The sequence below is a fragment of the Salvelinus fontinalis genome, chromosome 30 (assembly GCF_029448725.1).
Source record: "Salvelinus fontinalis isolate EN_2023a chromosome 30, ASM2944872v1, whole genome shotgun sequence".
Taxonomy (NCBI): domain Eukaryota; kingdom Metazoa; phylum Chordata; class Actinopteri; order Salmoniformes; family Salmonidae; genus Salvelinus; species Salvelinus fontinalis.
The window spans coordinates 14671401-14699098 of record NC_074694.1 but is presented as its reverse complement, the minus strand read 5'-3'; the positions used below and the strand labels follow the sequence as shown (position 1 = coordinate 14699098).

The 27698-nt window shown below is 42.8% G+C and overlaps 1 protein-coding gene across 3 annotated transcripts in view; it reads left to right on the top strand.

Moving 5' to 3' along the window:
• Positions 1 to 27698, top strand: part of LOC129828690 (CUB and sushi domain-containing protein 1-like) — a 466738-nt gene that overhangs the window by 196159 nt on the left and 242881 nt on the right. For all 3 annotated transcript variants that reach the window (XM_055889829.1, XM_055889828.1, XM_055889827.1), the window contains exon 3: positions 744 to 856. In XM_055889829.1, the coding sequence (XP_055745804.1) occupies positions 744 to 856 (113 nt within the window). The remainder of the gene's footprint in view (positions 1 to 743; positions 857 to 27698) is intronic.

Below are 27698 nucleotides of genomic sequence, written 5' to 3'. Positions count from 1 at the left end.
TGTTTGACCCCATACTATTGAAGTAGGTTACTAGGTGTTTTACCTAAATCTTATTGTCACAAATCAACAATGTCTTATTATCGAGAAAATATGATGTATTTGCTTGGAACTCTGTTCAGTAACACTTTTTGGATTGTTAGAAGTTAGCTACATTAGCTAAATTAGCAATATTAGCTACTTTCACTCTACTTATTTTTGGCAGCCTAATTATCTTGGCATGTGCATTAATGGGTCGGTACAACAAGTACAGGACGGCCATTTTTTAAGTAGAATCTGACCCGTCTGTACTGGCTCTAGGAAATAGAAAGTTGTGAGTGCCCCACACGCAGCTATACACATTTTGGGAAGCTTTATCTATAATTGAATGTGGACACTAGAGATGTAAGCGTCCAGGGAAAATCAGTTGGATTTATTTCTACACTGTTTCTGTGACACGATCTCATCAGAATGTGCTTGTGTTTGATCCCAGTGAAGGCTGGGTCTTTGCTAAAGGGTCCTTGAACCGGTCTAGCAATGCTATGGTCCTTCTGTTCTTGTTCCCTGTTATTGTGTGCCTGATGTCATTGCCTTTTCTGCTGAGTGTAAAGCATTTTGTTTCATTTTATGAAAACTGTCTTTCTATGAAAACGGTTCACATTTGCGACATGACCACAGTACAAATCTGAGACCACTAACAATAATGCAAAGTACTTCATTATTTGATAACAATTACTAAATGTAATGTAACATTTCTCTCTTTGCAGGTTATCTGGCTTCATGTTGCCATCACCTATTGTGAGCACAGGGTCAATAATGGCCCTTTGGTTCACAACAGATTTTGCTGTGAGTGCACAAGGATTTAAAGCAATTTATGAAGGTAAGACCTATTATTATTGATTATTTCTACAATTAAAAACCTAGCTGAATTGATGTAAGAGAGGTTTAACAAAAAGGGTTAAACAAATATTTGTGTTATCAAAATGGTAATTGTCTAACTATTGACTTGTTTTTCTATTCATTATTGAGTTCTTTCAATGGCTAAGTTGGCGGTGGATTGTGATTGCTGCACCAGAGTCATTTGTTTGATTCCCCCCATGGGTCACAGATCCTGAAAATAAAATATATAAATGACTATGTTATTATTGTATTATCGAGTAATTCATGAATCGGTGTCTCAAAATCAGCATATTAAAATGCTTTCAGAGAGCGGGGTGCATTTCGTATGATGAACACTGCTAAGTAGTGTGCACTTAACGTGCACCTCTTCAGGACATGTCAATTGGTTACTGTTTAAGCCTTGTGTAGAGAGTTCATCTGCTAAGTACATGTTTCAGTTTACAGTTTACATGATTAAACCTGTGGTTGATAGCTGTGCCATTTCATGTGAGTTTCGGCTGACTGTATCAAACTAGGGTCATTACAAAGCCCATATAGTCTGTTTCACACAGTATACAGCACAAACCACAACATCTCATATATTTTCCATGAAGTCTAATATCACTGGAGTCTCAACTCACCCCCCTTGTAAGAAAACATCTCTCAGGCTGGCATACACGGCAGCAAACTTCATGAGCCCTCATGAGACACTGGGACCTAGGCTATGAATGATGCACGAGCATGGCACTTTGCTCGTAAACCTTTGTAAGGATAAGCTTTCTTTAAAAAAAAATGTTTTTATTCCTCCTTCTGAACATTTATCTCTAGGGATTCAGAGTTTTGTTATTGCTACAGGGTTTTGAGTGGATACCAAAACTCAATTCCCTAAATGGAATATCAATCTCGTTTGGTAACATTAATTGTTGCTGGTTGTGACAATGTCTGAAGTACTTTATGTTTTATTGTGCGTAGAGTGAGATAGTTCTTACTGTGAGTGATAATGAAATAATGAAGCATGATAGGCTAATCTAATGTTGGTTGTATCAGAACACTATTTCCTGATATCTTAACATACTGTTTTTGAATCAAATTTAAGTACTAGCCCAACCACTGCCTCAGAATTATCTACAGCTGCTGTATGTTACAGCATGAATAAGATTAGCAAGATTGTGTTATCTTTACATTTGCTTCATTTCTCCACATTGAAGAAGAACTGTGTTGCATTCTAGGCTAACGTCAAATCTTATTTTTATTATGCATTAGTGGCTGCCCTCTCAGAACATTAATAGCCTATCCATCAGGTTGATGGAGTTTTAATATGGCCGTTTCTTCTGGTTGCCTGAATGGATTCCATTTAAGCTGACAAAGATCGATATTCCATGTAACCATTGGAGTCTAAATCGAAATTGACTGCAGATTTTGTCTTGGATTTTAGAGAATTCTGATACAGGCTATGATTTCATTGATGAAAGTGTCACAACCATTGTTATGATGGAGGGCGTTAATGAACCCCTAGAGTGTTGATAGTATTGATGGTAACTAAAGTTATTTTGGAAGCATTGTGTTTGTCATTTTCATTTTATTGCAGTTGAAATTGAGATATGTCATCCAACTATGCAACCTGCAGGTTTTCCCAACAGCCCTTAGTTTGTGATTTATGGGCCATTACACTTGAGTAATTGTAATCTATTTGCCTGCAGAGTCTTGATTGGTACAGCAGTGTCTGTGAGATGGATATATAACCTTGCAGCGTATTTCCTTCCCGGATGTTCTTAGGAATCAGAAATAGCTATGTTTGCTAATTGGTTTACTATTGTTGAAGCTAATTGAGAACACAAACCTGTTCTGACAAGACAAAAGCTGTGTTTTGGAACCACATTACGTGTTTTGGAACCATTATTATGTGTTTTGGAACCATATTACGTGTTTTGGAACCATTATTACGTCTTTTGGACCATCATTTCATGTGTTGGAACATTATTAGTATCTATGTTAAGCAGTTGGACTTATCTGCCATCATTGTGCTCTGAAATCATGGCAAATTAAGAGGATGAAAAACAATATTTCATCTTTGTGATCCCATTGTAATTCAATCATTGCCACTAATATTTTTTAATTTTTTTAAGTATATTTCTTTAGACCTTTATTGGAAAGATTCAAATAAATGACAAGGACAAAATTCTGCAGCGGTGAGCAGACTCCATGAGGGTACTGCTCCAAAGATATAAATCAATTAATTTCCCATCATAAAGTGAAAACTTCAAATGGAGCCTGGGCCATCAAGTAGGTTCAGAGTCCAACCGATATTTAACCAAGCTTCGAAGATTCAGAATAGTGCTTTATGCCAGGAATAAGCTTTATATGAAATAATTGGGTTACTATGTTGTTGCAATTAAAAACATATTTTAGAGGTCCACAGTAGCATACAAATATGCTATATTACTCAGCCTTCTAGTCTTAAGGCTACGGGGACACACACTTAAATTTAAAATACAGTCCAAGTTGAGCGACAACAATAATCTAAAAAGTGGCATCTCTCATATTAGACCAATGTAAAAATAGTCATTTTTCTCAAATGATCTTTGAAAAGATTACTTGGGAAAATGCACAGGAGCCCCACCTGTTATCTGTTACACCTAGGTGTGAATCAATCTGATAGTACAGAGAAAGTGCCCATGAACAACCCCTCTCCTGTTTGTTAAAGATATTGCTCCCCATAATACTAACTTCAACAAATAAAATGCCGTCTTCAAAGCACTAAAGTTGGCAAACCTTGCTTGGTTGGATGGATTTAAATCCATGTGCCACTTTGAATCATTCCTTTGAGTCTCTTGTCAAGGGATTTCTTTACCTTTCTTGCACAGTGCAGCATGAAGACGTTTTAAAATCAACTTAAAAAATATCTGAATATTATTTGCTGGAAATATTCTCTGAGACAAAATACACAAAAAAACATAAATATAAACGCAACATGTAAAATGTTGGTCCCATGTGTCACGTCCTGACCATAGTTCTTATGTGTGTTGCTTGTTTTAGTGTTGGTCAGGACGTGAGCTGGGTGGGCATTCTATGTTGTGTGTCTAGTTTGTCTGTTTCTGTGTTCAGCCTAATATGGTTCTCAATCAGAGGCAGCTGTCAATCGTTGTCCCTGATTGAGAATCATATATAGGTGGCTTGTTTTGTGTTGGGGATAGTGGGTGGTTGTCTTCTGTCTTTGTGTTCTGCACCAGATAGGACTGTCTCAGTTTTCACATTTGTTATTTTGTATTTTGTATAGTGTTCACGTTATTGTCTCTTCTTTATTAAATCATGTTGAACACTAGCCGCGCTGCATTTTGGTCCTCTCCTTCATCCCAGGAAGAAAGCCGTTACAGAACCACCCACCTAACCCGGACCAAGCAGCGTGGCAACGGGCAGGAGCGACAGCAGCAGCAGCGGCCAGCTACACAGGACCCCTGGACATGGGAGGAAATTTTGGAGGGAAAAGGACACTGGGCTCACATTGGAGAATATCGCCGCTCTCGGTAAGAGATGGAGGCAGCTAAAGCCCAGGAGCGGTGGTATGAGGAGGCAGTACGGAACCGGCGTTATGAAGGTACACGGCTAGCACGGAAACCCGAGAAGAAATCCCCAAAATGTATTGGGGGGGGGGGGGGGGGGCTAAAGGGTAGTGTGGCGAAGGCAGGTAGGAAACCTGCGCCCACTTCCCATGCTTACCGTGGAGAGCGGGAGTACGGGCAGACACCGTGTTATGCGGAAGAGCGCACAGTGTCTCCTGTACGTGTGCATAGCCCGGTGCGGGTTATTCCACCTCCCCGCACTGGGCGGGCTAGATTGAGCATTGAGCCAAGTGCCATGAAGCTGGCTCAACATATCTGGCCTCCAGTACGTCTCCTCGGGCCGGTGTACATGGCACCAGCCTTACGCATGGTGTCCCCGGTTCGCCAACACAGCCCAGTGCGGGTTATTCCACCTCCCCGCACTGGACGGGCTACGGGGAGCATTCAACCAGGTAAGGTTGGGCAGGCTCGGTGCTCAAGGGAGCCGGTACGCCTGCACGGTCCGGTATACCCGGCGCCACCTTCCCGCCCCAGCCCAGTACCTCCAGTTCCGGCACCACGCACCAAGCCTCCTGTGCGTCTCCAGAGCCCTGTACGCACTGTTCCTTCTCCCCGCACTCGCCCTGAGGTGCGTGCCCTCAGCCCGGTACCACCAGTGCCGGTACCACGCACCAGGCCTATAGTGCGCTTTGAGAGTCCAGTGTGCCCTGTTCCTGCTCCCCGCACTAGCCTTGAGGTGCGTGTCTCCAGTCCGGTACCACCAGTTCCGGCACCACGCACCAGGCCTACTGTGCGCCTCAGCAGGTCAGAGTCGGTCGTCTGCCCAGCGCCGTCTGAGCCATCCGTCTGCCCAGCGCCATCTGAGCCATCCGTCTGCCCAGCGCCATCTGAGCCATCCGTCTGCCCAGCGCCATCTGAGCCATCCGTCTGCCCAGCGCCATCTGAGCCATCCGTCTGCCCAGCGCCATCTGAGCCGTCCGTCTGTCCCGAGCCGTCAGAGCCGTCCGTCTGTCCCGAGCCGTCAGAGCCGCCCGTCGGTCCCGAGCCGTCAGAGCCGCCCCTCTGTCCCGAGCCGTCGGAGCCGCCCGTCAGTCAGGAGCCGCCAGAGCCGCCCGTCAGTCAGGAGCCGCCAGAGCCGCCAGCCAGTCAGGAGCCGCCAGAGCCGCCAGCCAGTCAGGAGCCGCCAGAGCCGCCAGCCAGTCAGGAGCCGCCAGAGCCGCCAGTCAGGAGCCGCCAGAGCCGCCAGCCAGTCAGGAGCCGCCAGAGCCGCCAGCCAGTCAGGAGCCGCCAGAGCCGCCAGCCAGTCATGAGCCGCCCTCCAGTCATGAGCCGCCTTCCAGTCGTGAGCCGCCTTCCAGTCATGAGCCGCCTTCCAGTCATGAGCCGCCTTCCAGTCATGAGCCCCATTCTAGTCATGAGACGCCCTCCTGTCATGAGCCGCCCTCCAGTCATGAGCCGCCCGCCAGTCATGAGCCGCCCGCCAGTCATGAGCCGCCCGCCAGTCCTGAGCCGCCCTCCAGTCATGAGCCGCCCTCCAGTCATGAGCCGCCCTCCAGTCATGAGCCGCCCTCCAGTCATAAGCCGCCCTCCAGTCATGAGCCGCCCCTCTGTCCGGAACTGCCCCTCTGTCCTGAGCTACCTCTCTGTCCTGAGCTACCTCTCTGTCCTGAGCTACCTCTCTGTCCTGAGCTACCTCTCTGTCCTGAGCTACCTCTCTGTCCTGAGCTACCTCTCTGTCCTGAGCTACCTCTCTGTCCTGAGCTGTCTCCTCTATCTAGGGGGGACCTTTGTGAAGGTTCCTAGACCAGGGTCGGGGGCGAGGGTCGCCAATCAAAGGACGCTAAGGAGGGGGACAAAGACAATGATGAAGTGGTGTCCCCGTCCTGCGCCGGAGCTGCAACCGCGGACAGATGCCCACCCAGACCCTCCCCTTGAGATTTAGGGGTGCGTTCGGAGTCCGCACCTCAGGAGGGGGGTACTGTCACGTCCTGACCATAGTTCTTATGTGTGTTGCTTGTTTTAGTGTTGGCCAGGACGTGAGCTGGGTGGGCATTCTATGTTGTGTCTAGTTTGTCTGTTTCTGTGTTCAGCCTAATATGGTTCTCTATCAGAGGCAGCTGTCAATCGTTGTCCCTGATTGAGAATCATACATAGGTGGCTTGTTTTGTGTTGGGGATTGTGGGTGGTTGTCTTCTGTCTTTGTGTTCTGCACCAGATAGGACTGTCTCGGTTTTCACATTTGTTATTTTGTATTTTGTATAGTGTTCACGTTATTGTCTCTTCTTTATTAAATCATGTTGAACACTAGCCGCGCTGCATTTTGGTCCTCTCCTTCATCCCAGGAAGAAAGCCGTTACACCATGTTTCATGAGCTGAAATAAAAGATCACAGAAATTCATTGTGCGCAAATTTGGTTACATACATTTCTCCTTTTCCAAAACAATCCATCCACCTGACAGGTGTGGCATATGAAGAAGCTGATTAAACAGCGTGACCATTAAACAGGTGCACCTGGTGCTGGGGACAATAAAAGACCAATCTAAAATGTGCAGTTTTGTCACACAACACAATGCCACAGATGTCTCAAGTTTTGAGGCAGCGTGCAATTGGCATTCTGACTGTAGGATAGTCCACCAGAGCTGTTGCCAGAGAATGTAATGTTCATTTCTCTACCATAAGCCGCCTCCAACATCATTTTAGTGAATTTGGCAGTAAGTTCAACTGGCCTCACAACCGCTGACCTTGTGTATGGCATCGTGTGGGCGAGCGGTTTGCTGATGTAAACGTTGTGAACAGAGTGCCCCATGGTGGCGGTGGGGTTATGGGTTGGGCAAGCATAAGCTACGGCCAACAAACATAATTGCATTTATCGATGGAAGAGATAACGTGACGAGATCCTGATGCAAATTGTCGTGCCATTTATCCACCACCATCACCTCATGTTTCAGCATGATAATGCACGGCCCCATGTCGCAAGGAGCTGTACACAATTCCTGGAAGCTGAAAATGTCCCAGTTCTTCCATGGCCTGCATACCAGACATGTTACCCATTGAGCAGGTTTGGAACGCTCTGGATCAACACGCATGACAGCGTGTTCCAGTTCCCGCCAATATCCATCAACTTCGCACAGCCATTGAAGAGGAGTGGGACAACATTCACAGGCCACAATCAACAGCCTGATCAACTCTATGCGATGGAGATGGTGCTGCATGAGGCAAATGGTGGTCACACCAGATACTGACTGGTTTTCTGATCCATGCTCCTACCTTTTTATTTAAGGTATCTGTGACCAAAAGATGCATATCTGATTTGCAGGTCATGTGAAACCCATAGATTAGGGCCTAATGAATGTATTTAAATTGACTGATTTCCTTATTTGAACTGTAACTCAGTTAAGTCTTTGAAATTGTTGCATGTTGTGTGTATATTTTTGTTGAGTATAGAAGGAACAAACAGCAACATCAGAGAGAATACAACCAAGCAGGAGAGGAAACATGGAACCCATTGTTTTAAATGCCAAGAGAATTATACGGCGGTATCAGTGTTAATCTTATAACAAACTGCCAAAAGGTTAAGCCTTCAAACAAAATTATAATGTTGTATTGCAGTTGGTCGCAGCTTATACATGTGCATGTATTGATGTGTGGTGTGTGTAAATCTGTGAATGTTGGAGGCATAAAAAGCGACATGCTACATCACTTAAGCTTAGATACACAACCACACATACTGTAATTTACGTTGGTTTCAGATCCCACAGAACCAGAGTCAAGCACTCAGCATTATTTGCCCCATTTACCATTATTTCAGTCCCGCAAAAAAAAAAAGTTTTACAGGTGATCATTCTCAACAGGATCCTGTAAGCGAATTTCCCATTACATTAAAGAGGAATATAGGCCTGTTTACTATTTCCTTGAGGAGGATGTTTACTGCTGCATCTTGCTGATATTCTTATTTTTGTTATGTACCTTATAAGGAATTCTATACCTCATGGGTATTTATATTGCAACAGCCTCGTTTAGAGCCATAATGATATTTCATATTGAAAAAAGCCTGAGAGGCAATAATCAAGTGCTGCAGAGCATTCAAAGGATGATAGACTATCGCCTGTGAAATAAAATGATGGCTTGGACATATTGGAAGGCCAATAGTGTGAGGTGAGCTAATCCCATTAATGGCCAAGCTATGAAACAGAAGTCATTTGAATGATAAAAGCACACAGATACTGTTAAACACCTTGAAGATGCGTGTGAATATTTAACACTCACAAGCCTTGGAGCTTTTTCTACAATTTAGAAACACATTAATCCACATTATATGAATGTATTGGTATTTACAGTATGGGGAAGAATCGACATTGGTATTCAGATCAATCAGTGCCGAGTGTTTGTAGTTTTAATGACAGATCCTTATATCGACTCTCAAGGACAAACTCCAAGACAGAGTGCCTTACATATCCAATAAAATTCAAGTTGCCTCTTGGAGTTAATGTTTTAAGTTGTTGCTGAAAAGCTGCTCACACCTTTACACTGATTTTGCTCATCCTTCTATCTGGGCCACCAGCCTAAGGGAGCTGCTTTAGGGAACTCTACAAGTCGAAAGGATTTGTAACATCAGAAAAAAGCATTTCATTTCTGTATCAACATTTCTATATTTCTCTAAACTTTTTTTGTGGATTTTTTATTTGATACCATAACCAATAATACAGTAGCTATGTTGAAATTGTCTCACTCCAAGCTGCAATAATATATAATAATATTCAAGTATATGTCAGAAAATGCCATGCCGAAATTGCAGAAATGAAAGCACTCTAGTTCTGAACTCATAGACTGATGTTCTGCTCATAGTGGAAATACACAATGATGTTAAATGTCCTACTCCCTGGCTCAGTCAACAGTGACCCTCATGGGCTCACCTATCCATAGAGGCCATGACAGATCAGTAGGGGTAAAAACCTTCAAGGGTCATCTGGGACCATGGACATTTCACATTCAGCAGGTGTAAAGAACACTTGGCTCCGCTCTGGGAGCACAGCTCTAACACGTTGTACACATTTTAGACTGAAATTTTAAAAAGGAAAGAAAAAGAAAAAGTAGCTGGTATAGATGGAAGTAGCATTTTGCATTAAAAAGAGAGGGACGCTTCCTTGAAACTGTGACTGAATGGACCAACTATTTTCTGCAGAGTCATTCAAATGGCTCCAACTTTTAACTTGAGATGTGAATTAGAAATCAAATGACCAAATAGTAAGGGCTAGAGTCACTGTCGTAGGAGAGGGCGATTTTGCTGGCCCATGTTGACTTCAATGCTTCCCACAGTTGTGTCAAGTTTGAGTGGATGTCCTTTGGGTGGTGGACCATTCTTGATACACACAGGAAACTGAGCGTGAAAACCCCAGGAGCGTTGCAGTTCTTGACACGACACAAACCAGTGCGCCTAGCACCAACTACCATAACCCATTCAAAGGCACTTTTGTCTTGCCTATTCACCCTCTGAATGACACACATACACAATCCATGTCTCAATTGTCTCAAGGCTTAAAAATTCTTATTTAACCTGTCTCCTCCCCTTTATCTACACTGACTGAAGTTTAAAAATGTTTTACCCCTTTTTCTACCCAATTTCGTGGTATCCAATTGGTAGATACAGTCTTGTCCCATCACTGCAACTCCCGTACGGCCTCGGGAGAGGCGAAGGTCGAGAGCCGTGCGTCGTCCGAAACACAACCCAGTCAAGCCGCACTGCTTCTTGACACAACGCCCGCTTAACTCGGAAGACAGCTGCACCAATATGTCGGAGGAAATACCGTACACCTGGTGACCGTGTCAACGCGCATTGCGGGGGGTGAAACGGAGTCAAGACCGAGAACGGGAGGGGACAAGGGGTACGAGACCAAGTCAAGACCGAGACCAGATTTATAAAATATAGATTATAATAATATAATAATAATGATAATAATATTATTCAATGATGTTCTGATTTAATCTTTTCAGTTTATGTTGGAAAGGAAAAGGTTAACACTGAAGAGAAAAATAGATCCAATCAGGATTTTTCTTTGCTGTTCTCTGGGGAGATACATCTAGCTAGCTAAGTCAGACATTGGCTAAGCCATCAGAAGCTAGATAAAGGCATCTGACATTCAACTGTATTGGGGCAAAACTGTGGAGTGACAGTGGAAGCAACAAATCACATTTTGACTTAATGGGTGGGACCGTATTTACAAAAATTTATGGAAACTGCCTTCTTGAAGGCCAACAGGTCACTAGGCAATGGCGAGCAGTAGTTTCCCCACGGTCTAGCTAGCTAGCTTTTGTTGTCGGCTAGTTTGCAGCAGCTGGAGCAGGTGTTATCAAAGAGGATGTTGTTGCTAACTCGTTAGCTTCTCCCTTTTCAATAATAACTTTCTAATAGAAGTTAGGCTTCAACCGATCATCATCTGATGAGTGGAATTGGGTTTTTTATTTCGGTGCGCTTGCTGTTGTTAGCCATCTCTTTGAAAAAAAACGTATGTGTGAAACATTGTTGCATTTCATTGGGAACTGACTGCATTTTAGCAACATGAAATCTTTTTCAAATCTGTTCAAATCTGCCCAGGAAGAATGTGACATTTAAAAAATAAAATAAAAATCTGACAAGGGACCACTTAGATATGGAAATGTTCACGTTTTCATAAGTTATTAGAATGTTTGGGACTTTTTAGAAAATTCTATAGCGGCTGTGCATTTGGACAATTAATAGACGCTGTAGTAAATGAAACTGTTTTTTAAATATATATCACGTGTTGGTCATTGTTGCGTGTTCTGTCGTTGTAAGTCATTGGGAAAGGGAAAATGGGATACATAGCCAGTTGTGCATCTGAATGCCTTCAACTGAAATGTGTCTTCCTCATTTAACCCAATCCCTCTGAATCAGAGAGGTGCGGGGAGCTTCCTTAATCGACATCCACGTCTTGGGCGCCTGGGGAACAGTGGGTTAACTGCCTTGCTCAGGGGCAGAACGACAGATTTTTACCTTGTCAGCTTGAGGATTCGATCAGGAACCTTTTGGTTACTGTCCCAACACTCCATTGATGATGCATGCTGTGATAAAACTATTTCTCAAATTGGGATTAATAAAGTAACACTCTACTCTCTCTATGCTCTCTAAAAACGTCTGTCTTGTCCAGGACCAGAGTCTACACAGACATGTGCGCTATAGCCAATCAGAGCTACAGTATGCCTTTATACAAACAAGCCATTTGCCACACGGGCCTGCCATCATTCACTTTGAACTACACTGTGTTTACAGGAAGTTGCAACAGCACGACTTTAGATCATTAGAACGCATTCGCCAAAAGCCAAAAAATACACAAATGAATTTCTGCAAATATATAAACACCATGGGAGTCCTCTTACATTTTGGAACTTTACAGTCCTATTAATCAAACAACCATGAAAAGGTAGGTTCTCTCTCCCTCAGTTATGCACATCAACAAAAAGATCAACAACTAATGTTAGCCAGAGCAAGATGAGCTAAAATCTAATGAAGGAACATTAGATAAACCCTCTCAAACTTTTTGAGCTAGTTGGCCATCAAAATTGCACAGATAAATGATGGGGAATTGTAGCTTCCTCGTCCTTCTGCATCTTGACTGCCAATGCATGCATATGCCAAACAAGCAACTGCCATGACTCTCCTGTGAGAATCCAAGGATCAGGTTACTGTGGATCAATGTCCAATAGAGCCCTCTCACCCGCAGGGTCAATCGTAAATTGTAATGCAGCAGACCGACTCCTTCTGGTTTTTAGTTTGGGTGATTGAAAGGTCTTTGTGTCTTATGAAGAGTTTGCCGCCAATAATTACAACATCAAACAATGGACACTGGGACAATATATTTCAACATCTGAATGGAGATGGAATATGGCAAATGTAATTATATGAAAATGTATAAAGACGTTATAACGGAAACATTGTAACTTGAAAAGCTTTTACACTGTGTATATCATATTTACATACTTTACGTTGTGTAGAAAATATCCAGGATAAAGAGGATGTTTTTGTGATGGTAAGATTGTGATTTTAGTTCTCTAGCGAGATCATAGTAAATTGTGATACCTTGCCTCGTAACCAGCCACACCCCAGGGAGCCCAGAGAGCGTGTAACCAATGACGTAAACACCCCCTTTTTTACCCGAGGGTATAAAGCATTTGGGTTATGAATTAACATATCAGACTAAAATGGACCACAGCTGCAGCAAGGTCTACAATAGTCCACGACCCCGGAACGCAACACGAGGTTGAAGAAGACAAAAGAACTTCCAGTTATTCTCTTTAAATCATCGTGTCCTACACTGCTTTCATGACCACTCTGGGATCAACGACACGGCTGATTAGCCGTCCTCAGGAGACCACTCTTTCAGAACAAGTGCATGTAAACAGACAACTAAGAAGTACATTGTGACCTCTTGTGGACAATCAGAGACTTACACCTGAGAACGAAAGACAAGGCCATCTGAAGAGGGCCCAACAGAGATACACGAGGAAGACCTTCAACACGTAAGTACATCGTTACATTACTTCTTACCCAAAGGAACAGCAGTTTGGGGCAAGGTATTAGGGCTAAACTAAGTGTAGTTTACAAATGTATCTTTCTCTCTCGCTCTCACTCTCTCTCTCTCGCTCTCTTTTTAAATCTCCATCTTGCGTAACACGTGTCATATTGTGTTAGTCTGCTAGGGACTTGCTGTTGTCGTATTATTTTCCAATCAATAACCTATACCGTGTGTGGATCCTACGTTATCATTTAGTGAATCATTTATTTAGTAAATAAATAATCAAATCAATATGTGTGGTACGGAATGATCAGTGATACCCGGGTTTGTGCAGATTTACAAAGTCTACGACATTCAGAATGAGACTGATATGAGGAAATGATTAATTAGTGACGGTTATGATATCTATATATTCTTGAGTTAATTCGGGAGATGGCAACTCATTAAACAACTTTTCCCGTAGTGCCCCAAATTCCTAATGAGTTGATTGTTACATGATTAATTTAATCGAGTATCAATTAAACATAGTTAGCTGATAAAATAAATAACAGTCATCAGATGAATGATTGTCACGTCACGACACACCCAAGCTAACTGGCTAAAGTTGGCTAGCTTGGTAGCTAGCTACTTCCATACACAAATAAGAGAACACCTCACTCTGAATATTGTTTTCTCACCGTAGCATAGCTGGTTAGGCTGTTTACATGCTGTCTAGAGCATTCTTGACTAACTATTATTATTATTATTTTTTTTTTTATTGCTTTACTGACACTGGACATATTCAGCGGGTGTTGCACGTTCGTAAATTCATCAGTTGTTCTGCGCTCTGGCACACTTAGACGAGGATGCTCTGACATCGGAGTAGATAGCCAGAGTAAATTTGCAAATGCAAGAGATATGCTAACTGGATAACAGTCTTTCAAGTTCCTGCTAGCTAACCGAATGACACCTGCATCTCTAGCTGTGTATAGCCACTGAGTGGAAAAACTCACCCACTCCAATGGCATGGCATGACATCTTCCTAGCAGCTAGCCATCTAGCTAATGTTAGGCTCTGTGTTGTTAGCTTGCTACAAAAATAGATACGCTAGCCTATTAGCCACATTATGACTGACTTGTGATCATTGCCCTTGCTAATTTGATTGTATCAACATTCCCAGTCTTAGTTACATTCATCTGTTTTTGTCCAGAATATTGAGTCATTGAAACTGAAACTGAAACAGTGCAACCCGAATGGAGGCAGCAAACAATATACCAGGTCAGCTGTGATTTATAACCTGATAGCAATATTTTTTGGACTACCAAGAAATGTATTGGTGAATTATAGTAATCATGCATTGAACTGCATCCATCTATTCTGCCAACAATGTCTTAGTGTCAGGTATTACCAAACTGGGGTACGCATACCCCTAGAGGTACGCGCAATGCTGTCGGGGATACGCCAAATAAAAACGTGATTCACATTTATTTATTTTTAAACAGTACATTTATATTTTCCAACGGGGCTAAACATTTAGGTGAAGTTTTTTTCTTGCCTGAGTAGCCTCGTTTCACTGCTAAGAATAAAATGAAACCATCTAGTGTTCAGCGAAATAACAACACAATGTCAAATACAGGTAGCCTAGTCAAATAATTAACATCCAATCAGTGGTCTAGGGCACTGCATCGCACTGCACTGCGCCACCAGAGTCTCTGGGTTCGCGCCCAGGCTCTGTCGCAGCCGGCCGCGACCGGGACGTCCGTGGGGCGACGCACAATTGGCATAGCGTCGTCCGGGGTAGGGAGGTTTTGGCCGGTAGGGATATCCTTGTCTCATCGCGCTCCAGCGACTCCTGTGGCGGGCCGGGCGCAGTGCGCGCCAGCCAAGGGGGCCAGGTACACGGTGTTTCCTCCGACACATTGGTGCGGCTGGCTTCCGGGTTGGAGGCGCGCTGTGTTAAGAAGCAGTACGGCTGGTTGGGTTGTGCTTCGGAGGACGCATGGCTTTCGACCTTCGTCTCTCCCGAGCCCGTACGGGAGTTGTAGCGATGAGACAAGGTAGTAATTACTAGCGATTGGATACCACGAAAAATTGGGGTGAAAATGGGATAAAAAAAAAATAATAAAAAAAATTAAATAAAAATAAACATCCAATCACATTAACCGTTACTCTCTCACGGGAAACCTTTACTCTTGCGCAGACATTTAGAAACGAAACATGACATTTTGAAAAATAAGCCACGGGAGTTTTTGAGTGAGAATAAAGACAATTTTAGAGTAGTAAGACGTATAAAAGCAACAGATACCATTAATAAGAAGGGGCTAGAACCCTCTTATATGGTGAGATACTGAGTGGCTAGGACAGGCAAGTCCCATACTATTGTTGAGGACTTCAAAAATATATATGTATCACAATTTTTGATGAACAAATACGGTTTTATATGTAAGATGGCTAAATAAAGAGCAAAGGTATTGATTATTATATGTGCCCTGGTCTTATAAGAGCTCTTTGTCACTTCCCACGAGCAGAGTTGTGACAAAAACTCATACTCATTCTTATGTTTAATAAATGTATCGTATAGTGTGTGTGTGGCAGGCTTACAATGATGGCAAAAAACAGCACTTGAGAATGAGCTGACCCTGGTGCTAGAGGAGGTACGCAGCTGGAGTGTCACGATCATTAGAATGATTGGACTAAGGCACAGCGTGCGTAGAGTTTTAATCAAAGAAATTCACCAAAACAAATACAGAAATCAAACTAACCGTGAAGAAATTGCAGTGTTAACAGGCACTACACAAAAACAAGATCCCACAAAGCACAACGATAAACAGCTGCCTCTGATTGTGAACCATACCAGGCCAACATAGAAATATAAGCAGTGTGGGATCCGTAGTCTAAGTGCATTTCTTTCTCTGTCTGCTGGGTGGCCCCTCTACATTAATGTAAATAATAGCCCGAAATATGACATATACAGTGTGCCATGCTTAATTATTGAATTATTGACTTATTGTCATAACCTTCACGATTAATTATGTGTTTATGACTTATTCTATACTCAAAAGACAGATGTTTTGGAACGTTTCTGGGAAGGCCTCGGCCCACAAAAAGGAGCACATTTTTTTTTGCCATTTTATTTTTAAATTATAATTTTTCCAAGCCTGAAGGCTACTTATAAACATTGATTCTGTAGTATTACTTGATAGCCTGCCAAGCATAACCACTTCTTACAATTTTCTATAACATTATCCAAAAATAAAAAGGACAATTGATGTCTGAAACGTTTAAGATGTTCCCCATGAAGATAAAGAAAGATATCCTGCAGTTGTTTAGATTTTTTGAAGTGCCTTTCTGACAGAATTATCGCCCAGATTTATCCTTATGGAAGATTATCTTCCATAATTTCCTCCCACATTAACAAACATTTAACTTTCTACTGCGAGATAAAACAGCATTAAAAAATAAATGGATCGGTCGTGTCAAACACAGTACCTCTTGCACAGGGTAGTGTTGGTTAAAACAAGATTGTGTGTCACGATCGTGTAGGGGATTGACGGACCAAAATGCAGCAGTTGGAAAATAAGCCATCTTCTTTTATTTAACAACACGAAGATGAACACGACACAAAACACTTTAACAAAACAACAAAACGACCGTGAAGCTACAAACGTTGTGCACATAAATACACAGGCTACAAACGTTCTACATAGACAACACTAGACATATACACTCAACACAAAACCATCTACTACACCCCATAACCCCTTTACCAAATAAACACCCAAAACCAACAAAACATAAACATTACCCATGTCACACCCTGACCTAACTAAAATAATAAAGAAAACAAAGAATAATAAGGCCAGGGCGTGACATAACCCCCCCCTTGAGGCGCGAACTCCGGGCGCACCATACACAGTCTAGGGGAGGGTCTGGGTGGGCTCCCCTCCACGGTGGCGGCTCCGGCTCTGGTCGTAGTCCCCACGTCACCACAGTACCTAACCACCTCCTAGGCTTCCTCCAAACGACCCCCCTCCACATTAACCCCATTGCATTAAGGGGGAGTTCCGGACTAAGGGACAGCTCCGGACTAAGGACCAGTACCAGGGTAAGGGGCAGTACCAGGGTCAGGGGCAGTACCAGGATAAGGGGCAGTACCAGGGTAAGGGGCAGCACCAGGGTAAGGGGCAGCACCAGGGTAAGGGGCAGCACCAGGGTAAGGGGCAGCTCCAGGGTAAGGGGCAGCTCCGGACTGAGGAATGGCAGCTCCGGACTGAGGGACGGCAGCTCCGGACTGAGGGACTGCAGCTCCGGACTGAGGGACTGCAGCTCCGGACTGAGGGACTGCAGCTCCGGACTGAGGGACGGCCCATGGCTGGCTGACAGATCTGGCTGCTCATGGCTGGCTAACGGATCTGGCTGCTCATGGCTGGCTAACTGATCTGGCTGCTCATGGCTGGCTGACGGATCTGGCTGCTCATGGCTGGCTGACGGATCTGGCTGCTCATGGCTGACTGACGGATCTGGCTGCTCATGGCTAGCTGACGGATCTGGCTGCTCATGGCTAGCTGACGGATCTGGCTGCTCATGGCTAGCTGACGGATCTGGCTGCTCATGGCTAGCTGACGGATCTGGCTGCTCATGGCTAGCTGACGGATCTGGCTGCTCATGGCTAGCTGACGGATCTGGCTGCTCATGGCTAGCTGACGGATCTGGCTGCTCATGGCTAGCTGACGGATCTGGCTGCTCATGGCTAGCTGACGGATCTGGCTGCTCATGGCTAGCTGACGGATCTGGCTGCTCATGGCTAGCTGACGGATCTGGCTGCTCATGGCTAGCTGACGGATCTGGCTGCTCATGGCTGGCTGACTGATCTGGCTGCTCCTGTCTGGTTGGCGGCTCTGGCAGATCCTGTCTGGTTGGCGGCTCTGGCAGATCCTGTCTGGTTGGCGGCTCTGGCAGATCCTGTCTGACGGACGGCTCTAGCGGCTCCTGTCTGGCTGGCGGCTCTAGCGGCTCCTGTCTGGCGGACGGCTCAGTGGGCGCTGGGGAGACGGATGGCTCAGATGGCGCTGGGGAGACGAGCAGTTCAGTCAACGCTGTGCAGACGGCAGACTCCTGCCGGCTGAGGCGCACTGTAGGCCTGGTGCGTGGTGCCGGGACTGGTGGCACCGGGCTGGAGACACGCATCTCAGGGCTAGTGCGGGGAGCAGCAACAGGACGCACAGGACTCTGGGGACACACAGGAGGCTTGGTGCGTGGTTTAGACACTGGTGGTAAAGGGCTGGAGACACGCACCATATAGCTAGTGCGTGGAGGAGGCACTGGTGGTACTGGGTTGGGGCGGGGAGGTGGCGCCGGAAATACCGGACCGTGCAGGCGTACTGGCTCCCTTGAACGCCGAGCCTGCCCAACCTTACCTGGTTCTATGCTCCCCGTCGCCTGACCAGTGCGGGGAGGTGGAATAACCCGCACCGGCCTATGTAGGCGAACCGGGGACACCATGCGTAAGGCTGGTGCCATGTACGCCGGCCCGAGGAGACGCACTGGTGACCAGATGCGTTGGGCCGGCTTCATGACATATGGCTCAACGCTCAGTCTAGCCCGGCCGATACGTGGAGCTGCAATGTACCGAACCGGGCTATGCACGCGTACAGGAGACACCGTGCGCTCTACTGCGTAACACGGTGTCTGCCCGTACTCTCGCTCTCCACGGTAAGTACAGGGAGTAGGCGCAGGTTTCCTACCTGACTTCGCCACACTCCCTTTAAGGCCCCCCCCAAGAAATTTTTGGGTTGTACTCACGGGTCTCCAGCCTTGTCTCCGTGCTGCCTCCTCATATCGCCTCCTCTCGGCTTTCGCTGCCTCCAGCTCTTCACGAGGGAGGCGATATTCTCCAGGTTGATCCCAATGTCCATCTCTTTCCAATTCGTCCTCCCAACTCCAGAGATCCTGTGTAGGTAGGTCCTGTTGCCGCCTTCCATGCCGCTTGGTCCTATGGTGGGTAATTCTGTCACGATCGTGTGGCGGATTAACGGACCAAAATGCAGCAGTTGGAAAATATGCCATCTTCTTTTATTATAACACGAAGATGAACACGACACAAAAACACTTTAACAAAACAACAAAACAACAAAACGACCGTGAAGCTACAAACGTTGTGCACATACATACAGGCTACAAACGTTCTACATAGACAATTACCCACCATATACACTCAACACAAAACCATCTACTACACCCCATAACCCCTTTACCAAATAAACACCCAAAACCAACAAAACATAAACATTACCCATGTCACACCCTGACCTAACTAAAATAATAAAGAAAACAAAGAATAATAAGGCCAGGGCGTGACATTGTGTTGATTTTCGTGCAGCCTCAATGACACTTCTAAATACTCAAATCGATCAAATTCCTGACATCTGGTCAAACATATTTTTCTGCAATATAGCATGACTGTACAACCTCACAGTCTGAACCACCCTCCACTCTTTGCTACTCTCTCATTTAAATATCATGGGCTAATTAATAATACTTTTTAATGAATGACCAAAAAGTATTCAGCCATAAAAAGTACAGAATATATATAACAGATCTGTTTTGCTGTCTGGTGAGTATTACGAAATCAGTTAAATGGTTTGATCACCATTGTCCTGCATCCTCTTTAAAACTCGGAGAGAAAATTAATGGAAGCTGATATCTTAGACTTTTAGAATGAGTTATGCTGTTGCATTTAACTGACAGGTATAGTCAATTAGATGCAAGGAAAGTTGACACAAACACCCTTCAATTTGAGTCTGTATAGTGCTAAGTACTCTGATTCCATATATTCATCACATCTCCCTTTAAACTCACAATAAAAGTATTACCTACTGTACCTACAAAGGATATATTTTAAATATTTCAGGAACACCTTGGTACTTTATTGTTGTAATGTAAAAGCACTGGATTTCAAAAGGTCTAATTAAATGTACGATTAAATTAAACATAATTAAACATTACACCTTTATAATCATGAATGCAATGTCTCATACATCTCAGAACACTTTGAAATCCTTTACAAGGTACACTAGGTTGTCAAGTGTCAGGTCCAAATTTGGTTAATTAAGTGTTCCGGGTACTGGTTGATTGTAATATTGATGCCAGAGGCAATCAATGTTTGAGCAAGGGTGACATTTGGGAAATAAGGAAGTGAGCCATATTCCTGATAGGACAGAGTGGTTGACTGGTGTTGACTCATAGACTACAGTGGTGTGTTGAAGGGATGATAGCTAAACAGAGGTGAATAATGTTTGTATTCAGTATAAATTAATAACTTAACATTTGTGTATCATTTCTCATCAAAACTGTCTGTGTTGACACAAAATGATGTAATTTCAGTCATTTCACTGAAGCCAGTTCCAAAGAACATATTTTAAAGACACCAACATGTCAAAAGATATACAGTCTAATACAGTAAAGATAACATTCTGCCGCGTCTGCGTTAATAATCCATTACTTCCAGCGACAAGTGGACTCTGGGAATTGAAGTGAATTCTGAAAGCAACTCAGAGAGTCTGTTAGTCTGAAAGAGATGTCAGATGGGAAGGCCTAATGGACAGCGGTCTTAATGTATATGTACGTAGTGACCCTGTTGGAAATGGATCCGCTGCAAATGGAGACCAGGGTGTGTACTCACTTGCATTGCATTCTGAGTAAACACACAAATCCCCAGTGTAAAGCCTCTCCGTAAACTAACATCTTATCGCTACCTGATTTAGCTTGTAGAGTCGTGGACTTAGTCATGGAAGAGTGGAGGAAATGGATATTCTTATCAGCTATGCATAGACTGATCTGGAGAATTAAAATATACTTGGGCTATTTGAGCTGGGACACGACATAAAAATAATTAGAAATGAAGCACTATATTGGGAAAATATATATATATATTTTTTTCTGATTATCTGTTGTAATGCACTCCTCAGAGCAACAGTGATTAGACGCGTATTGAACTAGATTCTAAATTGAACGAGATAAACGACACTAGAGGATTGTTGCTTTACAGTGGCACTAATGTTATGCACCAGTTATACTCTACATTGCTTAATATTTTCCCTGGCAACAAAAACAAGGGCCTGGCATATTTGTCACAGAAAAGGGTCCACTGGGTTTTGCAATTGCTTTATGTGGAAGAAGTTACTTTGTTTCAATGAAAAATCAATGCTACGAGCTGATTATATCTGGATCTTGGCTCAGGATTAAAGCCCTTTAGAGATATTCACAAACCACCCCAGACAGCACCCCCACCCACCCACCCCCCATCCTCTCCCTTTAAGATCTACTTTACCACATCACTTCCTTATTTGTATGCTTGCTATAGGACACCATTCCAATTATATCAAAAGACTAAACACTTTGACAAAAGCAATATTAATCCGTGTATTGCTCTGTATCCTCTATTTAGATCTTGTTTTCCTTTGGAAAAGTAGCACCCAAAGAAGAGATCATTTTGACACTTTCTCTGCAAAATAAATACATGAATAGTTAAGAGGAAGAAACACACAATGCACTCCTTAGATCAGATCAAAGCAAATCAAATTTTATTTGTCACATGCTCCGAATACAACAGGTGTAGACCTTACCGTGAAAATGCTTACTTACAAGCCCTTAACCAACAATGCAGTTCAAGAAATAGAGTTAATAAAATATTTACTAAATAAACTAAAGTAGAGAAGAAAAAAAATCGAATCAAAAAGTAACGCAAGAAATGTATATAACAATAACGAGGCTATATACAGGTGTCACGCCCTGACTTTAGTTATATTTGTTTTCTTTATTTTTTGGTTAGGTCAGGGTGTGACAAGGGTGGTTTGTTTAGTTTTTGTATTGTCTAGGGGTTTTTGTCTTTTGTCTAATAAATATAACATGAACACTTACGACGCTGCGCTTTGGTCCGATGATTCCTCATCTTCTGAAGACGAATATCGTTACAACAGGGGGTACCAGTCCCGAGTCAAAAGCTTTTGGTAATGTTTTTAAGTTTTGGTTTGTAGTAACCTATACATTAGTTAAACCACATTAAAAAATGGATCAGCTGAGTATGAAATCAGGTAAAGCAAAAACAAACATGTAGATATCTATAACTTGTCTAATTGAATAGAGCCAAAACACAGGGGAAGGGGAAATGTAACCCCTCGACAGAGCGTCATTACGGATGCAAGGACTTGATAATTAAACATATTTTGAAGATATACCTTGTTTATTTCCAATGACTCGCATGACAAACAGACATCCATAATGGAATAATAACATCTTGACATATTTTATCATCCAATTGTCACGCTGGTATAAAGGGATCGGGAGACAGGCACAGGAATGCGTAATAAGGGTTTTTATTTACCCAAATTACAGCGTGCCATATACAGGCACGGGGACGAAGACCAAACAAACACTATACAAAACACAGTGTTGAGACCCAAACAAAAGAGTGAAGAGTACCTCAAATAAATACACAATCACACAATGATTATCACACGTGATGAGACCCATAATCATCTGCACAATATACACAGCACGAAAGCCAAAACATAGCACAGGTACTCACACGACCAACGGACATTGGAACAATCGACCGCCCAATGGAAACCAAAGGGCACACTTATACAAGTTCTAATCGGTGGGAATAGGGGACAGGTGTGCGTAATGAAAGTTCCGGAGGGATCCGTGACACCAATACTTTAAAAAAAGTGAATTCCCATTCAATCCCTTGACCTACATTTCTGATGATCAAAGTTGTAGCAGCATTTTATATAATAAACTCCAGCATATCTGGCAGTTGATATACTCCAATGTATCGTACAGTAGTCAATCTGAGAAGCCACCTCGAGTTTCCTAAAAAGTGGAAGAGGAGTGTAAATCGGATTATTTAATATACTGCCACTGCCCTGCAGCTTCAGCTTTGTGGCAAAATTTGTGGATAGAAATAGCTTGCCTGTGGCCACATATATGGAGTAATCTGAAGTTTTCTTTCTTCTAAATGTGGCAGCTCAATCTTTTTTTATTAAACAGAAAATACCTTCCCTATTCCTTCCCTGCAGTCAGACAACAAGTGGTATGAGAAGTCAGGTCTACCTTTGACAGGAGGTAGACCTGAGGAGACCTGAGGGAATTTTTTTTATTTTTAGTTCCATTCGCAGAGACCATCTTGAGTGCAGAGGGCATTGAGCTGTGGATGATTTCTTCAGTCAGCTCCAATCTGAGGTGGCTTGATATTCTAAGGACCATCCACCTCCTTTGCCCTGAGGGCCTAGACAGCACCTTTGGAGTGTTCTTTTTAGACAGCAAGCTTTTAAAACATTCTAACGCTGGTGTTATCAATGCCAGGTGATTAGGGATTCTCAGGAAGTTCTTTCACCCAGACATAAAGGGGCTACTTGTATTCTTGTCACCCCATTCGATCCCAAGCTCTTCATCATACTGAGATTAAAGAGTGTAATATATTCAGTGCTAATCACTGAACTCCATTTTCTCTCTAAAATACCTCAATAGCCTTGTTTATCCTAAACATTCTACCCAAAAAGTTAATGTTTCTATAATTCAGAAAGTATGACAAAAAAACTATTTGGAACAAGATTGTGGAGTTTATACATCCAAATGTCTGTCTTTTAGTTCTCCTAGAGTAGGCCCAAGTAATATGCACCAGCTGACCTTTACATTAATGTGCCAGGTATTTTGGGAGGTGTTGGGATCTGAACACCTACCAACCTCTCTGCATGGCTTTACTCTGGCTCTACTAATCGTCCATTCTCGGGGCACTCCCAAACCTAATAAGCAATCAAGTAACTCCCCGTAAATGACAGCTTTCCACTAGGGATGCAAGAGATGCCAGGACTCAGACCCTCCAGCCCTCCTTTGAAAACTCCACACACTAATATCCCATGTCAACACAGTGAATTAAAGCCTTTGCTTAATTAAGAAGGATAAACAGCAGCAATCATTTTCCAGAGAGCTATAACCTCTTGTGAATTTAAAATATGGCCACAGGGACTTGGGGACAGCTGAAAACGATGAGGTGGCTTTTTCTATTTTTTCATTATCCACTCACTGCTGCTAATCAGATGACATGAATGTATGTGGATGACTAAATTGGGCTGTCAATTAACTATTCTTTTCAAGATTGTTTGACATGCATATCATGGCATTTTAACTTAAACTATTCAACCACTCATTAAATTTAAACAAAATACCCACTGCGCACACCGCATCATTTTAATGTGTATAATTGAGTAATATTTGGTTGAGATGTTGATCAATGAGATTACAACCTACATTCATCCATTCAAAAAGACAGCCAGAAGTTAGTTGAATTTCCAATGTGTTATCACTATGCTTTCAACCATCTAAAAGCTCCAGCAAATTCCAATGGAAAAACAATGTCTGATTTTTTGTTTACTTGTCACCCAAATGTCTATCACTGCGCTTTCAACCATTTAAAAACACAGCAAAGTTCAAATGTTAATACAATGTCAGATATTTTGTTTATTTATACAACAGATGCATGTGTTATAACTGTGCTTCATCTAATAGCGGAACCAAAGGACCTGGATTGCAGTTGAGATTACATTAAAAGCACAGTGCATTCGGGAAATATTCAGACCCCTTCACTTTTCCCACATTTAGTTACGTTACAGCCTTATTCAAAAATGGATTGCATTGTTTTTTTTCTGTCATCATTCTACTCACAATAACCCATAATGCCAAGGTAAAAACAGATTTTTGTTGACATTTCTGCAAATACATATAGATTTTTAAAACTATTCAGACCCTTTACTCAGTACTTTGTTGAAGCACCTTTGGCAGCGATTACAGCCTCGCATCTTCTTGGGTATGAAGCTACAAGCTTGGCACACCTGTATTTGGGGAGTTTCTCCCATTCTTCGCTGTCAGGTTAGATGGGGAGCGTCACTGCACAGCTATTTTCTGAAAGACATCCCCACAGCATGATGCTGCCACCAACATGCTTCACTGTAGGTATGGTGCCAGGTTTCCTCCAGATGTGGCGCTTGGTATTTTACTAAGGTGTGGCTTCCATCTGGCCACTTTATCATAAAGGCCTGATTGGTGGAGTGCTGCAGAAATGGTTGTCCTTCTGGAACGTTCTCCCATCTCCACAGAGGAAATCTGGAGCTCTTTCAGGGTGACCATCGGGTTCTTTATCACCTCCCTGACCAAGGCCCTTCTCCCCCGATTACTCAGTTTGGCTGGGTTGGCCAGCTCTTGGAAGAGTCTTGATGGTTCCAAACTTCTTCCATTTAAGAATGATGGAGGACACTATGTTCTTGGGGACCTTCAATGCTGCAGAATTGTTTTGGTACCCTTCCCCAGATCTGTGCCTCGACACAATCCTGTCTCGGAGCTCTATGGACAATTCCTTCAACCTCATGGCTTGGTTTTTGCTCTGACATGTACTGTCAACTGTGGGACCTTATATAGACAGGTGTGTGCCTTTCCAAATCATGTCCAATCAATTGAATTTACCACATGGGGACTCCAATCAAGTTGTAGAAACATCTCAAGTATGGTCAATGGAAACAGGATACATCTGAGCTCAATTTCGAGTCTCATAGCAAAGGGTCGGAATACTTATGTAAATAATGTATTTCCGTTTTTTTTTTTTTTTAAATAAATTAGCAAAACATTCTAAAAACGTGTTTTTGCTTTGCCATTATGGGTTATTGGGTGTAGATTGATGAGGGAAAACATTTATTGAATCTATTTTAGAATAAGGCTGTAACGTAACAAAATGTGGAAAAAGGGAAGGGAAGGGGTCTGAATAGTTTACGAATGCACTGTACATGGTGCAAGTGATCAGTGCCGTTCGATATTCTGTGCAGATTATTACAGCAATTGTGAAGATCTCCACAGACCTGTGACGACCTATACGTGCTATCTGAACCCATAAAAGTCTAAGCCCTGTCTAAGCCGGGTTAGGGGGGGTTATACTAAACTAAATGGAATTGTTTTAAGAAGGTCATATCAAGGATAATTTAGCTTTTTGTTTTGAATTTTAAGACCCCTTGAAGTACAAAAAAAATCTATAAAGAAATTATTTGATGAAAAATTATTTTGGGCCTTATTGCTATTAAATCAAATCAAAGTGTATTAGTCACATGCTCCGAATACAACAGGTGTAGACCTTACAGTGAAATGCTTAATTACAAGCCCTAACCAACAGTGCAATTTTTAAGGAAAAAAATAGGTATTAGGTGAACAATAGATAAACAGTAAAATTACAGTGAAAATAACAGTAGCGAGGCTATATACAGGTGGTACCTGTACAGAGTCAATGTGCGGGGGCACCAGTTAGTCGGGCTAATTGAGGTAATATGTGCATGTAGGTATAGCTAAAGTGACTATGCGTAGATGATAAACAGAGAGTAGCAGCAGCGTAAAAGAGGGGGTTGGCGGGTGGAGGGTGATGGGACACAATGCAAATTGTGGGTTTGTATAAGCCCATACAAACGCATTGAATAACAGATTCACTACATGGAAGAACAGATAGCTTAGACAGTCTAAACCCTGTCTAAGCCGGGGGAGGTAGGGGGAGGGTTCTACTAAACTACTGTACTTCCATACATTTTTTCAACTGGTACCAGGGGACCTTCAGACAAGTCTTGTGAGGACTGTGGGGGAAAACAACCAACATGTATGTGTTTGTGAAAGTCTCACCTTTGCACAGATGCGTCACATTAGTGTGTAGCCCAACTGTTTGGACGCTACAGACAGAAGTTGGCAGATCAGCTGTACCAACTTAAGACGAGAGCAAAACAGAGAACACCACCTTTCCATAGAAGGGTCATAATAGTTTGTAGGCCAAACCGTTCGGACGCTACAGATTATTTTGTGAGAAGCCTGATTTTCGGGATGTCTCATGGCCTGAAAAACACTGCTCTACCTCACTCACCTTTCACTGCAGATGCGGAATTGCGACATGGCGGATGCGGTGGATTGAGACGCATCCAATACAAAAGAACAGATATCTCTAGCTTAAACTGACGGATTTTGATGGGGATGTTTGTATTATGCTAATGAGATTTCCGTGGGGCGCGGACATCGACCTTAGGGGGTACATGCATGCTTCATATGATTATATATGACACTTATAGTAACACTAACCTCAAAATGTGGCCATGGATGTGTTAGTCATTTTAAGGTTGAATGTTACATTAGTTTGTATGTTAGCATTAACTTTATGCTTTTCATTGTATTTCAAAAGTGTTATTGAATTGTTTGGTTGTCAATGCAGCCAAATATCAAAATTTGAATGATATCTATCTTCTGCTTGAATAGTTCCGTATGTGCCACTGACTTAGTCTGGCTTTAATTCCAGTTTGTCTACAAATTAATGTTGGATTCACGTCCCCATCTCAACCAAAGATCTAAGTTAAACAACAATAAAATCTAACTTTAAATGCACTTTGAAGTTTGATTTGATTTGGTCCTATTCTTTAACTTAGATTGTTGTTTGTGAATCCAACATACAGTGTAAATAGCATCATTGATGATATATAAGTGATTAAGTATGGTCACATTTCATTTGCTCTGTTAAAACTACCCTTTGGAATTAATTTGATAGCATCAGTGAATCAATTTAGTTTGGAGATCTTTCAACAATCATTCTCATGATAGCACATTGGTAATAGTCAGTGACAAATTTTTATTTATTTTTTATTTATTTAACCTTTATTTAACCAGGTAGGCAAATTGAGAACACGTTCTCATTTACAATTGCGAC